Source organism: Tachysurus fulvidraco, chromosome 3 (genome assembly GCF_022655615.1).
Source record: "Tachysurus fulvidraco isolate hzauxx_2018 chromosome 3, HZAU_PFXX_2.0, whole genome shotgun sequence".
Classification (NCBI taxonomy): domain Eukaryota; kingdom Metazoa; phylum Chordata; class Actinopteri; order Siluriformes; family Bagridae; genus Tachysurus; species Tachysurus fulvidraco.
In genome coordinates, this window is record NC_062520.1 from 24,808,059 (window position 1) to 24,828,010 (window position 19,952).

General features: G+C 40.4%; 1 protein-coding gene across 1 annotated transcript in view; it reads right to left on the reverse strand.

Annotated features, from left to right (window-relative positions):
* The window catches only part of otoa (otoancorin), a 20,977-nt gene extending 2,225 nt beyond the window's left edge, over nt 1-18,752 (reverse strand). The window contains exons 1-25 of the mRNA XM_047811697.1: nt 18,683-18,752; nt 18,466-18,487; nt 16,567-16,606; nt 16,277-16,397; nt 16,084-16,152; nt 15,770-15,957; nt 15,269-15,432; nt 9,627-9,751; nt 8,412-8,554; nt 7,667-7,775; nt 7,297-7,509; nt 6,954-7,115; nt 6,733-6,873; nt 6,403-6,458; nt 6,184-6,304; nt 5,969-6,087; nt 5,715-5,850; nt 4,415-4,608; nt 2,929-3,019; nt 2,574-2,736; nt 1,945-2,120; nt 945-1,097; nt 633-775; nt 378-514; nt 43-140 (exon numbers count right to left, since the gene is read on the reverse strand). Coding sequence (XP_047667653.1) covers nt 43-140; nt 378-514; nt 633-775; nt 945-1,097; nt 1,945-2,120; nt 2,574-2,736; nt 2,929-3,019; nt 4,415-4,608; nt 5,715-5,850; nt 5,969-6,087; nt 6,184-6,304; nt 6,403-6,458; nt 6,733-6,873; nt 6,954-7,115; nt 7,297-7,509; nt 7,667-7,775; nt 8,412-8,554; nt 9,627-9,751; nt 15,269-15,432; nt 15,770-15,957; nt 16,084-16,152; nt 16,277-16,397; nt 16,567-16,606; nt 18,466-18,487; nt 18,683-18,742 — 3,144 coding nt within the window. The 5' untranslated portion in view covers nt 18,743-18,752. The remainder of the gene's footprint in view (nt 1-42; nt 141-377; nt 515-632; nt 776-944; nt 1,098-1,944; nt 2,121-2,573; nt 2,737-2,928; nt 3,020-4,414; nt 4,609-5,714; nt 5,851-5,968; nt 6,088-6,183; nt 6,305-6,402; nt 6,459-6,732; nt 6,874-6,953; nt 7,116-7,296; nt 7,510-7,666; nt 7,776-8,411; nt 8,555-9,626; nt 9,752-15,268; nt 15,433-15,769; nt 15,958-16,083; nt 16,153-16,276; nt 16,398-16,566; nt 16,607-18,465; nt 18,488-18,682) is intronic.
* Nucleotides 18,753-19,952: the final 1,200 nt, after the last annotated feature.

The following is a 19,952-nucleotide window of genomic DNA, read 5'->3' on the forward strand; positions in this document are numbered from 1 at the left end:
ATTACTGTCTACCCTGGACAGGAAGAAGGCGGTGTGACTCACCGCCAGACAGTCAGGAGGGATGAGAGAGATGGCAGACTGACGTATGAATGGCAGAACTGAGGAGTTTAGGCGTCCCAGCTCAGTGGCATTCAGGCCAGCTACGTTCACAAAATTATGTAAGATCGTTAAATATATACATAAAATATGACGTATACGATCACCTCTCCTATGGTAAGTTAAATGGTAACTATACACACGGTACATAATTTGTTCCAAGCAAGTTGTTTACACTTTACGTGACAATGGCAGGATCCCTAAGGAAATTTCTTGTCCCAGGAAACATCATTAAGTAACTTTGTGTGGTTATTACTTGTTATGTACTGTTTGGAACACACCGATTATGTTGCCCATGACGCTGACATCAGCTTCACTCCAGCCTTTCGGGTCACCGAATGCAGCAACAGCTTTCTTCTTCAAACTTTCAGTGACGTTCAAATGACAGGAAGCGTGGCCTATATCCCCTACAGCATCCCTGAACAACAGCCATACAAACACTTACATACTGTATCGACACACAGAGCACTACCAGATTACTGATTGCTGTTGTGTTACTTAGCATCGAGAGAGTTTTACTGATGCTGAAATCTTACTTGAACTCTGTAGTATTGAGCTGTTCGGTTTCGTTAGGCTGCAGTCCGCAGATAAACTGGCCCAGGCCTGTCATCTGGAGTGCACCGAGTTGAGCCATTTTCATTCCAGTTCTTGTTACAAAACCCCTTAAGACCGCTTCCTTCTGCGAGAACCACAACATCGACATCCTTGTTAGTTTGTACACTCACTGTTCTAATTCTGTAATGTAATGTTGTGTGTTTTAAGGTACAAACCTACATTAGCTAACCGTTACTGATGTGGTAGTGTGTTTACTCCTAGCGGCGAGTTAATAATAGTTTGGTGTATGTTACCTGCGTTTGGTTCCACTTGCAGACGGACAGAAGCTCCAGAGTATCCAGTGAGTTGATGCTAAGGTTCTGGAGTTGTTTAGCACTAAAACCCTGACAGATGCAACCCATCTCCATGATCTTAGATTCGTTAAGCATTGTTACATCACCCCATGCCTGCAAAGTAACAAAGAAACATCCTTAGAATTCATTCATTTTCTACTGCTTTTTTATCCGAACTTCTCGGGTCTCAGGCATCATCGGGCATCAAGGCAGGATACACCCTGGACAGAGTGCCAATTCAGTAAATGAAGTAAATGAAATATATTTATTTATTTATTTTACTATAATTGTTATCTACCAATAGGAAATTTCATTCATTCATTTTCTACCGCTTATCCAAACTACCTCGGGTCACGGGGAGCCCTGTGCTTGTCTCAGGCGTCATCGGGCATCAAGGCAGGATACACCCTGGACGGAGTGACAACCCATCACAGGGCACACACACTCTCATTCACTCACACACACACTACGGACAATTTTCCAGAGATGTCAATCAACCTACTATGCATGTCTTTGGACCGGGGAGGAAACCGGAGTACCCCGGAGGAAACCCCCGAGGCACGGGGAGGACATGCAAACTCCACCCACACACACACACACACACACACACACACACACAAAGGGCGGAGACAGGAATCGAACCCCGACCCTGGAGGTGTTAGGCGAACGTGCTAACCACTAAGCCACCATACCCCCCTTAGCCTTAGGATTTATTATGTAATATATTTATTCCTAAAAAAAAAATAATCGTATATCCTTAAAACCATTCAGTGATCTAGCTATCATACATTACATATAAATACATGAATGTGCTTCATTTTTAAATGTAATACTATGCTATAATATGTTTCTATACTTTTCTATGCTACTGAATACTGGCAGCACCTGGTGTGTGTGACGTCACGTCACGTCACTGGTGTGTGTGTGTGTGCGTGGTGTGTGTGTGTGTGTGTGTACATACCTCTAAAGCTTTATCCCTCAGCGCTGCCAGTTGTTCTATAGTATAGTTCCGTATCTCTCCCAGGATAGACATGGCATCTCTGAACGTTTGGGCCGTCATACTGGACAGCTGAGCAGGGCTCCAAAGCACATTTCCCTCACTTAAATCCTCAATCATTCCCAGAGTAGGCGTTAGTGCTAAAGTAAACAGAAAGGAAAATAAGAAGGCAGTGACATTCATTATTATGTCTTTTGGTGAAAATTAAATTGAATTAAGTGCTCATGATGATTTGTAATATGAAATGTATAAGAATTGAAATTTAAAAAAATCTGAATGAAATTGGATGGAAATAAAATGTTTGCTGTACAATAAAGTGGGCAGCTGTACAAGGTAAAGTACAGACAAATGATGCGACGATATCGAATGCGAATACAGTGCCTGATACTGTATGTTTATACGAATGCAATAAAATGTCGTACCGTTATGAAGTGCAAAGTTGCACGATGTTTGTGAAGTTTTGATGTAGATGTAATCTGAACGTGCCAAAGTTCACAATCTCAAACAAGAGTAAAAGCATTATAATCATGGTTTATCAAACATGATTACAATGGAAAGTGTATCGTTTTGTACAGTGTATTGTATGAACCCACTCGCTCTCCTGCGCCGCTGCTGGGTGATTGTAGTTTTCAGCTGAAAGAGTTTGCGCTGGAGGGCTGACAAATCTGCCCAGGCTCGGAATTCCTCTGGAACCAGAAGTGCAACCTGAGACTCCATGTTGCGTTGTAGATCTGATAAAGATTTCTTTAGCCAGCTCTATAGAGAAGAAGAACGTGTAGAGATTAAACGATCACTTTCATCAATGAGAAACAAATGGATGATTAAATGAGAAGAAGAAAAAAAACCCATGAACCCAACATATGACTCATGAAGGACTCTAGCTGACAAATCTTGACCTACAAACAGGTTGGGGATGAGATGGAGAAATGAGCCTACTGTAGTACTCACCTTAAAAGACAATGCGTCGAGTGTGGTGTCATTCAGTAAGAGGAGGGGCCCAAGGGACTTTGTGACATCTTCTGACCAATTAGACGGGGCCCTAATTGAAATGACAGATTTCAGAACAAGCAGGAAGTAATATCACGTTCCTAATTAAGACCCACACACACTACAGCAAAGCTTTACACAAATGTTCTGTGTGCATTGATGCACAGATGAGGCAGATCCCCATCTTTTTAATTCAACGCTTAAACTAAGTTTATAACGTCTTAATTCACAACTACATCTATTCTGTTCACTCATTCATTCATTTCCTACCACTTATCCGAACTTCTCGGGTCACGGGGAGCCTGTGCCTGTCTCAGGCGTCATTGGGCATCAAGGCAGGATACACCCTAGACGGAGTGCCAACCCATCGCAGGGCACACACACTCTCATTCACTCACGCAATTACACACTACGGACAACTTTCCAGAGATGCCAATCAACCTACCATGCATGTCTTTGGACCGGGGGAGGAAACCGGAGTACCCGGAGGAAACCCCCGAGGCACGGGGAGAACATGTAAACTCCACACACACAAGACGGAGGCGGGAATCAAACCCCCGACCCTGGAGGTGTGAGGCAAACGTGCTAACCAATAAGCCACCGTGCCCCCATCTATTCTGTTTAAGTCCTAATATTTAAGCCCTTTATTTCAGTGGCCAAAAAATGTGCAAACAGTTCTACAAAGATCAGTAGACAGAACAGCTAATGGGGTTGCCAGATTTTCCAGATTAGACCTTGTTTTAGAGCAAATAATAGGAATAAACTCTAATGAAGTGCAGCAGTGTGAATTTCATATCTAAAAAAATATTTCTATTATTATTTCTAGATACATTCCAAGGTTTGTAGAGGGAAAGAAGATTATGATTTTTGATGTGTAGTTACAACACTAGGGTCATCAGGAAGGATCATAACATCATCAGAGACAACACACACCAACAACACAACTTCTGCCCTCTGGGAGACGCTGCAGGAGTGTGAGATCAAGGACAAAACGACTCACAAACAGATTCTAGTCACAAGCCATTAGACTCCTGAACAACACTTAACACCACTACCTCACACCGCAAAACACCCACCGACTTCTGCCACACAACACACTGAGCAATAATAATAAATAATAGAATATTATAGAATAGAATAATTTCTATTATTTATTTTTATTCATTTTTTAAGGGAGACGTGCAAAGTCAGAACTTCACTGTGCACATAAATTCAAAAAAAAAAAAACTCTCTTGAATCTTAAAGTATTTTGCTGTTATTTTGCTGGTAAGAAACCTATTAAGCTTATTTAATATTATTAATTTTTCTGAGTTAGTCTCTGTCATTATAAGCTCAGAATGAGACGTTGCTTGATGAATCACCGATGACTATTATGTGGTCATAAATTCACTAAATAGTATAATAATAGCAATAATACAAGTGCGGTTGCCTCTCAACTTAATTTTACCCATAGAGATTAGTGAGCAGAGAGTACAGAGGCCCTCTGGAAGGACGGGGAATATATCTGCATGAAGCCAGGGCCTGCACAGTGATGTTCAGAACATCAGGCCTCAGAGAGGAGATCCAGCTTGGGTCCAGTTCACACACAAGTGGACCCAAAGATGAGATATCTGCTGCGGACACTGTAGAAGCGTTCTTCCCCTGAGGAGATATGAGTAGTACAGATAAGGTCAGTGCTTGTTTTGAAATTCAAGTAAATTTTAATGCTGAAATGAAATGTTGCTTTTTAGAGATGTTCTTAATATTTTCTGATCACAGTTTTTTTTTTTTTTTTAAAAATCCCCACAAGGTTTCCCTACAAAACCCTACAACTGCCAGATATTTGGTCAGGTACAGTATCAGGGACATTCGGCTCCCACGAAGATATTAAAATATACATTATATACAATTTACTCTTTGTGTGTGTTTTGGTGTGCACATACAGTACATGTTTTCATATCTTTTTGTACACCAAATGTCCTCATTATCTGGCTAGACATCTGACAGATCTGTTCATGTGACCAGTTAGGACCCCATTAGGACAACTGCTATTTTTAAAAATCAAAACATTTAAATACATTTGAAGAGCCAAAAGGTTGCTTTTTTGTAGATTCTGGTTTGGGTTAGATATAGATACATAACATCATTATTATTATTATTATTATTATTATTCTTCTTCTTCTTCTTCTTCTTCTTCTTCTTCTTCTTCTTCTTCTTCTTCTTCTTCTTCTTCTTCTTCTTCTTTCGGCTTTTCCCTTCAGGGGTCGCCACAGCGAATCATCTCTCTCCACCTACAGAGTCCCTATCTTCTGCATCCTCAACACTTGCACCCACTCGCTTCAAATCCTCATTAATTACATCCATATACCTCCTCTTTGGCCTTCCTGTTTGCCTCCTGCCTGGCAGCTCCATGTCCAACATTCTCCTTCCAATATACTCACTCTCCCTCCTCTGAACATGTCCAAACCATCTTAATCTGGCCTCCCTAACTTTGTCCCCCAAACGTCCAACATGAGCTGTCCCTCTGATGTACTCGTTCCTAATCCTTGTCCAATCTTGTCACTCCCAAAGAGAACCTTAACATCTTCAGCTCGGCTACAGTACCTCTAGATCTGAGTCCTGTCTCTTCTTCAGTGACACTGTCTCTAAACCATACAGCTTGACATAACATTAATTAGCTTAATTAGCTTTTTATTTAATCAATGATTAACATTCATGTCAATGAAAGGCCCTTGAAAGGATAAGTCAAACATCTGGGTGTGTGATACCAGACAGTAAAGGGCTTTTTTCTTCAGTTCCTGGCGTGGTGGTGCACTGTTGGGTAGTGATGAGAGGTTGGCTTGACTTATCTTCTCCAGGAAATAAGGACACAAGGAGGCTGGGAGACCCTGAATCACCTGTACCCTGTAAAGTGTTTAACGTATTAAGGGTTAAAATGTGTTTCTGAGCATTTGTATTACTGTTTGTAGTGTTACGTAAGCATAGAAGAAGTATTATTATAGTATATATGTGGGAATAATACGGTAGGTGGATAAGCAGCAGAGGTGGAATGGCCTGAAGCTCTGATTTGCTGATGTTTGCGAAATATCCAGGTCTTTGGTTTTCCAGACTCTGGAACAGTTTGCTAGCCATACAGCGCACCTGGGGGAAGTAATGGGGAGAGTCAGACAAATGTGGGGTTTGTGGGTGGGGGCAAAATGTAACCAACGTAACAAAAGATAGAAATGGATGCCTTGCCTGTGTCCTAGAGAGCAAATTAAAAGACTTAGCAAGTGTTTGAGTTGCTTCCAAGGTATCAGTCTGAGTAATGCCATTGATCATGTCACAGGTCAGGCCCTGAACAGCCTGGCCTAGCTTTCTGTTTTAAAAAAAAAATGTGGTATTGGATTTTCTAGCATTTTAAGCAGACAGAGTTAGATTTTTTTCTATTCGTTTTTGAATGATCAACTGGCTCACCTTATTTGTTCAGGTTTGAGTCCGTTGCCTACCATCTTCTTCAAAAGGTACACAGACTATGGGGAAAGAAATATTCATATGTAACTTTTATTGATTTAACACAATCATACACAATCCCACATCCCAACCCGGGAACGCAAATACAGTACGACTCGTATGATATGAATAAGAAGATAAAAGTGCAGGTATGTGCAGTTAAGTATAATAAAGATCACAAGATGGATGAATAAACAGTAACGGTCATGATTTATTTTTCATTTTTGCATAGTCCACTGTTCCATATGAAAAGTTGATTATGATGATATGAATATCTGTCAATAGGAAGTTTACCTGTGTGCTGGACCAGCTCCGGCCATCCAGCTGATCCACAGAATTAAGGTTTGCTTTGTCAAGTGTAGAGAGAGAGAGAGAGGAGATAAAAGCATCCGGAATTTCTTTCAGCAAATGACTCGCATTCACGTCGGCACGCATCTAAAAGAAAAGAGTTTATTCTTCATGCTTTACTTTTTGATATATTTCCATATATCTTATACATTTTTTTGTTTTCTTACCCCCACAAGCAGAGCCTTTTTCTGTAAAGAAGACAACTTCTCACTTATATTTTTCAGTCCCATGCTTCCTAGCAGACCTTGTGCCTTGATATTCTTGAGCAGGTCACTATCTACTCCTCTCACCATTGAGCCCAGGGACAACAATTTTTCACCATTGATATCCTACCAGAGAGAGAGAGAGAGAGAGAGAGAGAGAGAGAGAGAGAGAGAGAGAGAGAGAGAATGAGGAATGAGAGAGAGAGAGAGGATGGAGAATTTTGTTAATCTGGCAGCAAAAACTCAAGACAAGGACAAATCAAGCTAAGAGCTACTGTAATTATCTAATGTGTGGTCTGAACTTAACCTTCTCTAATAATTTCTGGACCAGGATTTTGGCCTGAGCTGGCTTCCATTCTGTTCGTATCAGGTCAGACATACTGCTATTCAGAGCATCTCTGCTGAAACTGAACAGTACGGAAGGAGACAGAACCGACATCCCGGATCCCAAAGAATGCAACATCTCAGACGTCGGAGGTTCGCCATCTGACATCAGCTTCCTTATCAACTGCTTCTTCATCTGAGAGACATGTGAGAGTGAGCAACAGCAGGGATGGACCAAGATAGGAAGGATAAGGAAATACATAATGGATGGAATTAAATGGGATATCATTTTAAAGGGAATGGATATCCTTTTTTTAAAAAAAATCCCTTTTTCAGCCAGACATTTTACTGACCTCATCGGTGCCGCTGGGTTCACACCCACCAAGCTGGTGTAGCAGCTTCCTTATTAGTGTAGAATTCAGTGACTGGGGCTCATCGTAGAAACAGACGAGATATCCGAGCCTGGACAAGATAGCACAGATATTATGTGACGTCTTATGTCTGATCACAGTAGAATCGCAAATAATTTTCTATTAGCGGTTTAACTTATAAAGACCCATTATACAATCTTATAAAAGCATTCACCAGAGGTGGGAGTACAGTAAGTCACACATGTGCAAGTCACAAGTAAGTCTCAAGACATGAATGTCAAGTCAAAGTCAAGTCGAGCCTTTTTTTAATATTCGTCAAGCAAATCTCAAGTCTCAAATTTGCGATTTACGTCTGACTCGAGTCAAGTCGAGTCCCCCATCTCTGAGTCGTTTAACTCAAGTCCGAGTCATGTCTCAAGTCATGAATGTCAAGTCAAAGTCGAGTCTTTTTTTAATATTTGTCAAGCAAGTCTCTAATTTGCGACTTAAGTCTGACTCGAGTCAAGTCGAGTCCACCATCTCGGAGTCATTTACAGCAACTCAAGTCTGAGTCAAGTCTCAAGTCATGAACGTCAAGTCAAAGTCAAGTCGAGTCTTTTTAAAAATATTTGTCAAGCAAGTCTCTAATTTGCGACTTAAGTCTGACATGGGGAACTCGAGTCATATGACTTGACTCGAGTTCCCCATGTCTGGCCTTTATAGTATGAAACCTCCAGATGTGACATACCTGTCCATTTGGTTAGGGAAGTTCTGTGTAGCATTGAAACACTCCTGCTTGAGTCGTTGCATTAGTGTCTGGGCAGTCACAGTCTGCATCCCGCCGACACTGAAGGAAAACGGGAACTCAGGAGACTGGAAGAACTTACACAACTACGAGAAACGACAGAAAAAAAGAGGCACGTATTCAAGAGCACATTCCTGAAAACTTGTGATATTTTAATCCATATATGGAACACCGATATATAAGAATATTCCATTGACACATCACTGACGTCATTGTTTTAACACTTTACATGTTCCAGATAGTCTTCTTCTTCTTCTTTTGGCTTTTCCCTTCAGGGGTCGCCACGGCGAATCATCTCTCTCCACCTATCCCTATCTTCTGCATCCTCGACACTTGCACCCACTAGCTTCATATCCTTATTAATTACATCCATATACCTCCTCTTTGGCCTTCCTCTTTGCCTCTTGGCAGCTCCATGTCCAAAATTCTCCTTCCAATATACTCACTCTCCCTCCTCTGAACATGTCCAAACCATCTTAATCTGGCCTCCCTAACTTTGTCTCCCAAACGTCCAACATGAGCTGTCCCTCTGATGTACTCGTTCCTAATCCTGTCCAATCTTGTCACTTCCAAAGAGAACCTCAACATCTTCAGTTCGGCTACCTCTAGCTCTGACTCCTGTCTCTTCTTCAGTGACACTGTCTCTAAACCATACAGCATGGCCGGTCTCACCACTGTCCTGTACACCTTCCCCTTGACTCAAATTCAAATTTAACCAAATAACACAATGCTACATTTAATAACACAATGCTACACAATGCTACATTTGGACATTCCTCAATTTATGCGTGCGTGACCAAATGCGTGACTGTCACTCTTTAAGTGACGTGACATATGGCTATGTACGGTGACCCATACTCAGAATTTGTTCACTGCATTTGACCCATCCAAAGTACACACACACAGCAGTGAACACACACACCGTGAACACACACCCGGAGCAGTGGGCAGCCATTTATGCTGTGGCGCCCGGGGAGCAGTTGGGGGGTTTGGTGCCTTGCTCAAGGGTACCTCAGTCATGGCCGGCCCGAGACTCGAACCCACAACCTTTTGGTTACGAATCAGACTCTCTAACCATTAGGCCACAACTGCCCCCTCAAATTATTAGAGTATTATTAATTTTCACTGAAGACAATAACGAAGAACAAAAAAACTGACCTCTTCTGGTGGTATGCTCCTCACATCTGCTTCAGGCAGTTGTGATATGAATCGTCCCATCACCTTTAGCACCTCAGCTTTTAGCCAAGGCATTTTGGGTTGACAGCCAGGAAGTGAGGCATTAACTGGAGAGATAAAGATAAATGTTTTCTGTTTACACACACACACACACACACACACACACACACACACAAACAAATTAAACTTCTGCATTCCCTTGTTAACGATCGTCCCCTGCTGATATGGATCTACACCAGAACAAACAAGAGACAGCTGCAGCAGTCATTTTCTTTCCTCCAAAATTTTTTTCAAACAAAGGATCCTCGCTACAGCTTTATTTAATCGAGTCCACGTGGAAAAGTAATCGATGAGATACGACACAGAGTCGAATTCTTCTTTAGCTTCCACCGTATTCACCAGAGCCGTTTTAATCTCAGGCTCATGAGTCAATATTAAGCCTCCATCAATTGGATCCTTTGACCACTCTTCTGGTGGTCGAACAAGGAATGTGGGAAAGGAAATCCATATCTCACAATACATCCACTTTCGTTCCTCTAGATCCCAGATATACTGGATTGCTTGAAGTGTTCACATATGTCCTCTGTGTTACATCCGAAACGTTCAGAATTTCAGACACCCTGCTAGCCACAGAGCACTTAAATCTCAAGGTTTTATTTCAAATATATCTAAGCACTGAAGTGCTCTCTGCCTAAAACATTGACAACTGAAAGTGCATCTCGAGTTCCTTCATCCAGACCTTGTCGATGCGGCTAGCCGATGTAGACGAGGAATCGTTATGGGTTTTTAATGGTATAACTCTTTGTCTTGCTTACAAGAAGAGTAGAATATTCCATCAGTTGCTCATCATGAAGCAGCAGATATAATACCACACCGTATCCTTGTTTGCCTGCATCCGAGAAATTATGCATTTGAGTAGAAGTGGAAACCCATCAGGCTTCATACTGTACATCGTCTGACCTCAAAACTCTCCAAGCGAATAAGATCATCCAGCCAGTTCATCCAACATTGAATATATACAAGAGGAATAACATTCTCTGCACAAATCTTGCAATATCCTTTTAGCAGACAAAAGTCACAGGTGATCATAAATATAACTAATGAGGGAATTGCTCTCCTAGAAAGAGCATCCTTAAGTATGACCTTGAACTGAAAGGCATCTGATTCAGCGCAACATTGCACTCTTTCCAGTGGTATAGTATCATGATCCAAGTATCATAGTATCATATCCTTTACATTGGTCTCTCTGTCCATCTCAGGTATCGCAGTCAGTACAGCTCTATGTTACTCAATCTATCTATTTTGTCAAGTTAAATCCTCCTTCAGCACACATACTAGTGAGATACAGTACATTGTACAGCTGCAAGGCATCTACTTCAGAAGGCACAGAAACAAGGCTGTCATCCATGTAGACGTTATTAAAGACATCATCCAGTGTCTTGAAATCAAATAGATCCCTTTCATCTGCTGCACATTTCCTCAATGCAAAACTTGATCAACTTGGTGAGGATGTTGCAACAAAAAAAATGGACCACCATTCTGTATTCCTCTAGATCGTTTTTTTATTTTACTTTCTGGCCACCACAAGAATCTCAGGACAGCAAAGTCTCCTGGATGAACTCTGACTCGATGGAACATGGATTCAATGTTGGCCATCGTGGCAAAAGAGTAGAATTTAAATTGTACGAGGACACTCACTTGTGAGCTGGTTAAATTGGGACCTGTCAGTGGCATATTATTCAACGAGGTACCCTGAAAGGGTAAATATACAAGTTTTTTGGGATAATATACACCATGATGAGGTATATACCACAGACAGCAATCACATCTCTCTAGGTTGGCTACGGGTACCCTTTCTGCATAGCCATTCTGGATCACATCCTCTGTATACGTCTGTATAATCCACATGAAATGAAGGATTCAACTTGAACCTTTTTTTGAAGGCTTAAGGCACATTGCTATGAATTCTCCTATTCATTGGCAAGACCACTTCAGCATTTGGCAGACCAATGTAATAATGACCATTAATTAGTTTTGCTGAATGCGACAAAGTCCTTAAATTGATGATCATTTTTTGACATTGCTGTGTGTTCTTCATGTACAGTCTCAGAAAAATCAACCTTAAACCTCTGCTTCCACAACTTCTCCAACTTTATTACAGCAATCCTATTCACAGTTGTAGAAAGTCGGTCAGCATCATCATCATTCATGCTCACTCCTTTGAGTGGTCGATTAAAGTGAAAGTAAAAGTGAAAGTGACGTGACATACAGCTAAGTACGGTGACCCATACTCAGAATTTGTTCTCTGCGTTTAACCCATCCAGAGTGCACACACACAGCAGTGCACACACACACACACACCGTGAACACACACCCAGAGCAGTGGGCAACCATTTATGCTGCAGCCCCCGGGGAGCAGTTGGGGGGTTCGGTGCCTTGCTCAAGGGCACCTCAGTCGTGGCCGGCCTGAAATTCGAACCCACAACCTTACTATCTACAAAGGCTCCAATGCTTCAAGAACATTAGCTCCAATCAAAGCTCAATATCCACATTAATCATTGGCAAGCATATGTGACTCAAATAAGGCCATCCTCTTGAGAGGCAATGTTTGCTGTGGTCACAGGCATGGTCTTTTTGGTATACACTTCTGGCAAGGCAAAGTAATATTCTTGATTCATACCCAGAAACCTCCAAGTCTTTCAGAACATTGCTACCAAAAGATTTATCCTGACTCAGAGTCATGAACAGAATATTCACTTTCTTTCCAGTGAGACTGAGCTTGTTCATCAAACTTTCTATACATAATGCAGCAGAGCTCCCAGAATCAAGGAAAGCATGATTCAGCATGATTCCCCTTTTTAGATTTGACCAAAACAGGAACAATAGACTATGCACAGATGTCTTTACCAGCCAGAGTGGCACCACTAGATTGAAGTGAAACCATAGCACTGCCTCCTGCTGACTTGAATTCAAATTTCATCTTGACCAAAGCGGCTTCCTTCTCATGAGGATAAATATACAAAAGAGTTGGGTGTCTGAGACTTGAGACTGAGACGGGTACTTCTCCTTTTGCAATGCCTGCTGATGTATCCTGTATACAAACACACAAAGTGTGTCCTTTTGTCTTCAAGAAGTTCATCTATTCTTTATGACCTTTCCTGTCAAATATGTGACATTCATCCAATACGTGGTCTCCATCAGAAAGGACAGATTCTGTTCGAAGATCTCTTACTGTGTTCTTTACTTTTGCAATCTCTTTGCAAGGCTTCAATTTTAGCTGCCATGGCCTTTGCCGTGGGCTTAAGCTCTTGTTTTCCGCTGCTCGATGTCCTCCAGGTTCATTATCAAAACGCAACGTGCCGCGTCTCAGTTCCAAACAGTGCCGCATTCAGTGCTCACGACCAACAATGAACGAACATGTGTTGTGGAGCCGCACACAAGAGCCCATAAGTGCAAGAGCAACAAAAGCTGCATTTAATCCTGCATGGGGATGTGGTAGCTCAGTGGGATAGGTGTTGGGCTACTGATCGGCAGGGCATGAGTTTGAATCCCAGGTCCACCAATCTGCAACTGCTGGGCCCTTTAACACTCAGTTGTATAAAATGAAATAAATGTAAGTCACTCTGGATAAGGGTGTCTGCTAAATAACGTAAATGCAATCCAACATAGTGGCTATGACCGTGTATCCCACAACAACAGCCAATGTAATCAATTTAAACTGCAGACAAACCTCTTCTGCCTTTTTATGCACGTCGTGTATTATCCGATAAACATGCCACGTGCCAGAAAAGCCATTTCCAAATTTCGTCCATAAACCAAAAGCGCGGTTTTCTATTGACTAAAAGCATAGCAGCAGCCTTATAGTCACTGAGAGGCTAAGTAGAAGGACTACCTTCATGACCGTTCCCATTCCTTTGCATCTGATGATTGATTAACAGAATGTAAGAAATAAATGCACGATTAAAACAAAGATAATAAAATAAAAGGTCAATATAAAGTAAGCATTCCCGCTACTCACCCCCCTCTCTACTCAGTAATTAAACAGGAAATACAATCATATATATATATATATATATATATATATATATATATATATATATATATATATATATATATATATAGCCACCTGCATCACCCATGTAACAAACCCCATAATACAAAATCACAATACAAAATAAAAGACAAACATTTTCAGCACTTTCTACAATGTCTCAATGCCATGTGGGTCACTTGGCATGAAAACGTGGTGGAAAAAACTCCTGGGTTTTGTACTGGTAATTTATTGACGGTCCCTAAGTGACATGAACATCTGTCAAATATCCAAAATTAACTTTACCTCAGGTTTTTATCATTTTATGCTCTCAAACCTTCTGCATGGGAAGCAGAATCATGTATCCAGCTTTGCAGAGTACTCTAACCAAGGTTGATTGCTATGTACCAACTTGGTTTGAAATCATACTAAACATACTAATGGGGTATGACTTCAGAATTGGATGTGTTGCTCATTATTCCCATGCTCACTGTCTGTATAAACAACCCCAACTGTAGTAACATTGGCAGGAGAGCACAAAGTGTCCTGATCTGAACCAGCACTTGTGGTATTCCCTGCGGTCCTGTACCATTTGAGTTTGGCCAGTAGATGGTTAAGTTGTTAGTAATCCTCGGATGATGTTTCATGCTCTATGATCAAACACGTGTGAAAGAAGGAAACTAAAAGTATTGCGTACCCACTAATGATAACCGAAAGACTGTGACAACGAAATGAAAATGAAAAGTACAAATAAAGGTTTCGAAATGAGACGAGGTAAGAAATCCCGGGTTGGGATGAGTTTTATTAGTGACTGAGGAGGTGGAGCTGTGCTGCACTGCCCATACTCAACCAAAAAATCACAACTTCCATGGGAAACATTTTGAAAAATGCGTTCATGTGATTGAACAGTATTGTAATGAAATGTAATATTTTTGCCTGAGTCATAGGTCTGCGAGGCTGAAGCAGATGGTGGAATGCAGCCGTTTTCTGTTTCACTAATTTTTTCCATCTGAGCCACATGGATTCTCTGCTTCACGGTCTTTGTCATCTAGCTGACAACAGTCGAGTACAAATAGTATAACAAATGTACATGCTCTCTTTCGGAGACACTTTTTTATGAGAAATGCAAAAAAAAAAAATGAATAAATATCCTTTTTTAAAAATAAATAAATAAATAAATAAATAAAAGGCAGTAGGGCAGATGTTCATTTGCAACTAATAATAATTTGGCTCTTTTTTCACAGTCTGCAAGCAGGTTCTCCAGGTTTCATGATTTTGCAAATCCTGGAAAAAGTCTTGCATCAATAGACAGGTTTGTGCTGTAATGCTGGAACAGGTTTGGACTCATAAGCTCAAAGACATAATATACCACTGTGTGTTTACTCCCTTCTACTGCCCGCAGTGACACCTTTTGTGCTTTTTGCAAAGTAAATGTCTAGATAGATCTTCCGTCCATCCATCCATCCATTCCATCCATCCACAGAATAAGACCATGTTTTTAAGCCATGTCTTCACCCACCTCCCTTTGGCCATGTAATTGTGTACTCGTAATTTCTTGACCCTAATAACAACATCTATGTTTGAGAGGACTTACACATCGCAGGTTGTACTGGCATTGAGGGACTTGGAACACCAGAAAGGCTGTGATTTATTGCACAACTGGGATCATTTTCTGTGACTCTGTCTTTTATCCATCGCCTGATATTATTCCTTTGCTCTCCAGAAAGGGAGACGAAGACCTCATTGAACATCTGCATCCTGAAGAAAGCATAAACAAAATAAAAGAATGAATAAAATACAAGAGATTCATTTCCTTTTACTTTATATTGAGTTTATATACAGTACAGAGTGCATACAAGGGCAGAAAAGGACAAAACATAAATTAGAAATGGAGGCTAAGATGAATAAAATAGAAATTATATAATTATTTCAACTGTTAGAGGAAGAGGCAAAGTACAAAGAAGTAAATGTGTTTTAATTTCTGATTTAAAAGCCAAGATGGAAACGGTAGGGTAAGTAGGCTGTATCAGAGCACCTGTGAGTCCATGTTTTAACGTTACCTTTCTCTAGCTACCCCTGTAACTCCCTCACTCACATTTCAGCAAGCTGAGAGCCGTTCAGTGTCGGCGGCAGCATTAAAGTAGACGGTGACATCTCTAGGAAAGGTTTAGCTGCCCAAAGTAGCTTTCTGAGCTGCTCTGGGTTATACTGTGTAGCATTCTGTACAATGGCCACCCAGGAGAGAGGAGCCACGAAGGCTCGCATGAAGCAGTTGGACTTCTCCTAAGAATGGGAAATCGGGAGACAGAGACGGACAGGGGATAATAAGGATTAAGAGAATTTCACAAGCTCACCTGAAAATTTAGAGACGAGACATCTGTTTTGAGATCATACACACAAAGCACTGACCGTGGTGTTCCACATGTGCTCGATCATTTGGGGCAGATCCGAAGCGTTGCACATTTTCTCTGTGATGTTCTGAAAGCAGAACATTAAACAAAGATCGTGAGAAGAAATAAGAATATTTCAAGTACAGTAAATGAACTCATATATATATGAATATGTAACTATATGAGTGCCGTTGTATTAGTTTGTGTAGTACCAAGGCCAGGTCTGTTTCATTGGGCATGATGGAGGATGATGGAGGAGGGAGTGAGGAAAGAAGGGAAGCAAAAAGAAAGGTGAGGTTTCCCATCGTCATCTCATCTGCTTTGGAGAAAGAGCTGCAGTGGGGAGGGTTTCACATGTCACATTATTACTCAAATGACAAAACGTATTCAATTATTTATCCATGAAAAAACATTCTATGCACGCTATATTCAGTTACAACCAAATGAAATGAATGAAATGTGCCAGAATAAATCTTTCCATTGCAGCAGCTGAACACTTTACCTGTTCAACATGGAGGCCTTCATGATGGGTGGAGGGTAACCTGTAACAATGCAGCCATTTCACATTGTCATTACACACCACAAAATACAAGATTCTACAGAAATAAAGACTGATTTAAAAATGCAGACGTGGAAGAGACGGAACAGCCCAAACTAAGAGCTACAGTATACCGAAGCCATAATGAAGTATGTTAGCATTTCAGCATGCAATTTGAATGATTAAAAATAAGACATTGTAAAGTATAAAAAATATAGTTTGTTTAATGAAAAGTAGCTGAAAACAAAAGGAGGTTAATCCCACATTATTATACATTGCAGAAATAATACACTGCTAATGAGCTTCCTGTAGATCTTCCTGTAGACCATAAATAAAGTAGACCATCATGTTCCATGCTCTGTATCAATTACCATGTTCTGTCTGCCAAGTCTCTCCTACAACAACTTCCTGTTGTTTGTGCTTAACACTCTAGCCCTGAAACGAACCTTTCATTCACACTGCAGCTTGGTAATTCTTCTTACTACTGCTGAAACATCCTTATACGTCCATCATACACTCATGTGAAGGCAACTTGAGATCTTTTATGTCTGCCATTAAAAACTTATTCAAACCACTTAATACTGTTCCACACATGCTGTTCCGAGAATCTAGACCTTTACTTCCTTACATATTGATTGACGTTTCTGTCTGATGCCTTTCCATGTTTGACGAACAAGGAAACAATTTTCTCCCTTCTACTGCCTGCTGTGATACTGTTTGATACTAAAGCAAATGTCTAGACAGATAGATAGACAGACAGATAGATAGATAGATAGATAGATAGATAGATAGATAGATAGATAGATAGATAGATAGATAGATAGATAGATAGATAGATAGATAGATAGATAGATAGATTATGTTTTTTTATTGTAATATATATAAACTCATATTTAAATGAATTTAAATTCATATAATTATTTATTAATTAATAATTATTAATTAATTATAAATATCTTTTTTTTTAATAAAAGGCAGTAGGGCTACAATAAATTGTTCATTTGCAATAAATAATAATTTGGCTCTTTTTTCACGGTCTGCAAACAAGTTTTCCAGGTTCCATGATTCTGCAAATCAGAAATACACACCACTGTTGACTAATGTCCCCCGAATAAGACCATGTTTTAAAGCCATGTCTTCACCGACCTCCGTTTGTACACAGGGGCATTGTAATGCTGGAACAGGTTTGGACTCACAAGTTCCACTGAATGGAAAATGTAATGTTACCACATACAAAGACATAATATACCACCGTGTGTTTACTCTGTTCTACTGCCTGCGGTGATACTTTTTTGTGCTTTTTGTTAAGTAAATGTATGGATGGATGGATGGATGGATGGATAGATAGATAGATAGATAATTGTATGTTTTTTTATTATAATGTATTTAAATTCATCCATTCATCCATTTTCTGTATTATCTGTACTAGTGTCGCGGGAAGCCCAGACTCTCTCCTAGGGCACAAGGTGGCGGAACAAAACGCACACATGCTGCTATGCTACACCTATTCACACACTATAGATAATGTAGAGATGCTAATTAGTCTTTGGACTGGGGAGGAAACCGGAGTTCCTCAAAGAAACCCGCGATACACAGGAAGAACATACAAACTCCATACACAGAGCAGAGGCAGGAATTGAACCCCTAACCTTGGAGATGTGAGGCACACATGGCACCCAAATGAATGAACTGCTGCATTATTTTATTTATTGTAAAAACATTCAAATTTACGTTCAAAACGTTCATATTCAGTGTGTGAGATATAAGATTATTATTTGTCCAAGAAGACATCAGTGTGGGCAAATTAAACACCAAAAAATGACCAACAATAAAATAGAGCAGTTATACTAGCACGTACTGTACCTTTCTTGGTGCACATGATCATCTGTAGGAGAAAAAAAGCACGGTAAGTTTAATTACACTTAAAATGTTAACACAGATAATGGTGAAGCTTCATTTTGACCAAGGTTTACATGACAGATTTAAGACCATACATTCATACTTCTTTCCAATTGTCTAAACAGTTCTAATGTAACAGCTGAATACTGAAGTTTATATACTGTATGTAATAAATAAATACCATCTTCTTGGCCATTTCTTTAAAGTCTTGTGGTGGCGGAGGAAGGTCTCTGGGTAGCATGACTTGTGATATTGCTAGGAAAGAAATGTAAAATTTAAAAAAAAGAACTTTTATATATAACCTACAGTATAACCTGCATAATTATATGGTATTATTTTGTATTGTAAATTTGGCTTACCTGTAGCCCAATGAGCTACAAGAAGAAACATCAAAGTTCCTCGAGCCAGAGACATCGCAGATTCCTCCTGATGTCTTTCACTGGCTAACAAATCATACATCAATTATTTTGAGATCAATATTAAACAATGGATACAATATTCATTCATTCATTCATTCATTCATTCATTCATTCATTCATTCATCCATTCATTTTCTACTGCTTATCCGAACTTCTCGGGTCACGGGGAGCCTGTGCCTATCTCAGGAGTCATCGGGCATCGAGGCAGGATACACCCTGGACGGAGTGCCAACCCATCGCAGGGCACACACACACTCTCATTCACTCACACATTCACACGCTACGGACAATTTTCCAGAGATGCCAATCAACGTACCATGCATGTCTTTGGACCGGGGGAGGAAACCGGAGTACCCGGAGGAAACCCCCGAGGCACGGGGAGAACATGCAAACTCCACACACACAAGGCGGAGGCGGGAATCGAACCCCCAACCCTGGAGGTGTGAGGCAAACGTGCTAACCACTAAGCCACCGTGCCCCTGGATACAATATTATTTGTGATATTTGTATCATAATGCAACCTTTCTTGCTATGAAAATTTTTTACATAATAGTGAAGTAAAACTCAAGAGACTCTCAACCCAGTGCTTAACATGAGCCGGATCCTGTTCCGGAAAATGTCAGATTTTTGTGCCTGGTGTACCTGGTGTGTGCGTGCGTGCGTGCAGGTATTTAAATAAATGAACAGGTGTTGACTGTATTCAAAATCAGCACCAAATGCACATTTGCATATTTGTATTTTCATTTGCATACAAGTCTTCTCTTTAGGAGAAGTGATTAGACAATCTAATACAAACTGAACAAAATGAACACAGTATTGAAATGTGAAACTTTTCATGTTTCCTCTAAATAACGATGAGTATGTACTGTACTATATCTAAAGATAACCCGTGTCATACGTACTGTATGCGTGTCGTAGAAGTAAGGGGCCTTGGACCTAATCAGAGCCACATCGTTTTACTATGTTGCTTATAGTTTTTAAATGTGAACATGAAGGTGAACTAGAAGGTTCTTGTAGAAACGATCCAGTCAA